The 1929-nt window shown below is 42.5% G+C and overlaps 1 protein-coding gene across 1 annotated transcript; it reads right to left on the bottom strand.

Annotated features, from left to right (window-relative positions):
• Positions 1-372: 372 nt before the first annotated feature.
• Positions 373-1048, bottom strand: LOC137940630 (pathogenesis-related protein 5-like). The gene is made up of 2 exons (XM_068785782.1): positions 917-1048; positions 373-789 (listed from the first exon to the last, which is right to left on the bottom strand). The coding sequence occupies exons 1-2, from the start codon at positions 1046-1048 to the stop codon at positions 373-375; spliced, it is 549 nt and encodes a 182-aa protein (XP_068641883.1).
• Between the last annotated feature and the right edge of the window lie 881 nt (positions 1049-1929).

Below are 1929 nucleotides of genomic sequence, written 5' to 3' on the forward strand. Positions count from 1 at the left end.
ACCCTTCTTCCTCCAGTTTTCTTCCAATGGATTTCTCTTTTTTTTCTCCTTGAGCTAAATTCATGGAGTCCTGAAAATCAACATAGTATCAGAGCTTTGATTTTCAGGACTCATAGTATGGTTTTACACAATTCCAAAAATCCTTTATTTTCTTTTCTCGTATAGATGCCTTGTTTTTCCATAGTTTTTTGGAACTTCAGTTTTTTTATTTTTCTTGCTCGTTTTCCCCTTATCCCAGTTATTCTTGAACAGGGCCCGTGTTCTGCTACTAGTAATAGAGAAGAGAAAGATGGGTTGATAATTTGCTACTTATCGGTACGAGCACAATGAAAATATTTCTGTTGTTGCTCCTCTAATTGTTGCTCCTCAAGATCAGCTCTGTAAAGACAACCGGAACCACACTGCTGTAGGGCAGAAGGTGAGAATGTAAGTAGGAGCTTTGCATGTAAAAGTGCTCATCTTATCATTATAAGCGTAGCTATATGCCATAGGGTAGGCTTGTTTGAACACGGTCGAGTACTTGTTGGGATTGCAGTAGTATTCATCGGTGTTAAACACCTCATAGGTGCTCTTGCAAGCAATAATGGCGCCACCTTCATCTGTCACCTTCAATTCTGGTGGGCACACCGTGTTGATATTTGCACCACATGCACTCACACTGTAGTTTCCGCTACTGACTTCTGCGTTCACCAAGAAGGGCACGTTGTAACCGTTGACAAGTCTTGTGTCGTAGAAATCTTGGCCACTAGCTCCATCGAGGGTGAACTCGATGAGAGTCGTCAGGGGAATCTAGAGGTAGACCGTCGGGAACTCAAATGATAAAGTGCTTGTTGACGAGCCTGCGAGATCATTTGGCGTCGGGAAGAAAACGTTTATGCTGCTCCATTAATAGGGAAAAGTTTCCCTTCCTGACTACTTCTCCGGGATCCTCGGCCCCAACGTTGCTGTTGTCAGAAAGTTTCCTCCCAAAGAGAAGGTTTTCTGCTCTGTTCGATGATATTTCTTTCCGTTTTTCGTTTCCATAATCCGGGAAAACATTTTCAGGCATTCTATTCGGCCCCGAGAGGAGGAAGAAGCACTGTTGCCAAATTTAATTCTTCCTAAGTTTGGAAGAGCTGATTAAATTTGGGTCGCGTGTGTTCTAACGTAACCCGGACCAGGCCAAGAGCAACCCAGCAAAATGTTAGGTTCTTCCCTTGCCATGGATCGAGTCACCCTTCTTTCCTCTCTTCCCTCCATGGTTGATCTTGACGTTGGAAGAGAAACCTTGTTTCTTGAACAAGTAATGGTGGAACTCAATTTAGAATGAAGGAGCTTTGGAGGAAGCTCAACCTTGGACCTCAAAGGGAGAATCCGACCATGACCTCTGAGGGAAAATCAGACCTGTAAAATATAATTTTCTCAATACTTGCCTCTCTTTTCCTTCACGTCCCCCTAAATAGGGTTGAGGACAAAAATACAAAGATGACCCATTAGGTCAAGTGGTTCACGCCACATTACACTGAACCAACCCAAATTAAACCAAACCAAATAAAGTAAACCAAACCGAATTGAAATTACATGAAAAGTAAATTGACATAATTTAATTCCTATGTCTATGGATAACTCGTGATGCTATGGAGTCCATAACAGAGATGATCAGCGAGATGGTGAGGACAGATTCTTATAGGGCAGCTATTCTGAATAATCCTTCTCTCATGAGCCATGCAACAATTCTGGATGTTGGTTGTGGTATTGGAATACTGATTTTATTTGCTGCTAAAGTAGGGACCATTCTCCCTGATGTTGCTGCTGGAGTTGGGAGAGGTGGACCTAGCGTTCCATTATGGGAAAATGTCTGTCGATTTGACATGTCTATCTTTGGGATGGAAGTTCTGGAAGATGCTACCCAGCTTCGTATTGTTGATGTAGTCGACATTAGTGATATTG

The sequence above is a fragment of the Aristolochia californica genome, unplaced genomic scaffold (assembly GCF_029961685.1).
Source record: "Aristolochia californica isolate CCGP_79_NKW_82.1479 unplaced genomic scaffold, dmAriCali1.0.hap1 SCAF_9, whole genome shotgun sequence".
NCBI lineage: Eukaryota > Viridiplantae > Streptophyta > Magnoliopsida > Piperales > Aristolochiaceae > Aristolochia > Aristolochia californica.

What these genes read in the sequence shown, in the direction of transcription:
- LOC137940630 (XM_068785782.1), bottom strand. Translation starts at nt 1,048, where the DNA reads ATGCCTGAAAATGTTTTCCCGGATTATGGAAACGAAAAACGGAAAGAA. An exon ending in GGGCCGAGGATCCCGGAGAA is followed by an intron (nt 790 to 916) that starts GTAGTCAGGAAG and finishes GTCTACCTCTAG; the next exon opens with ATTCCCCTGACGACTCTCAT.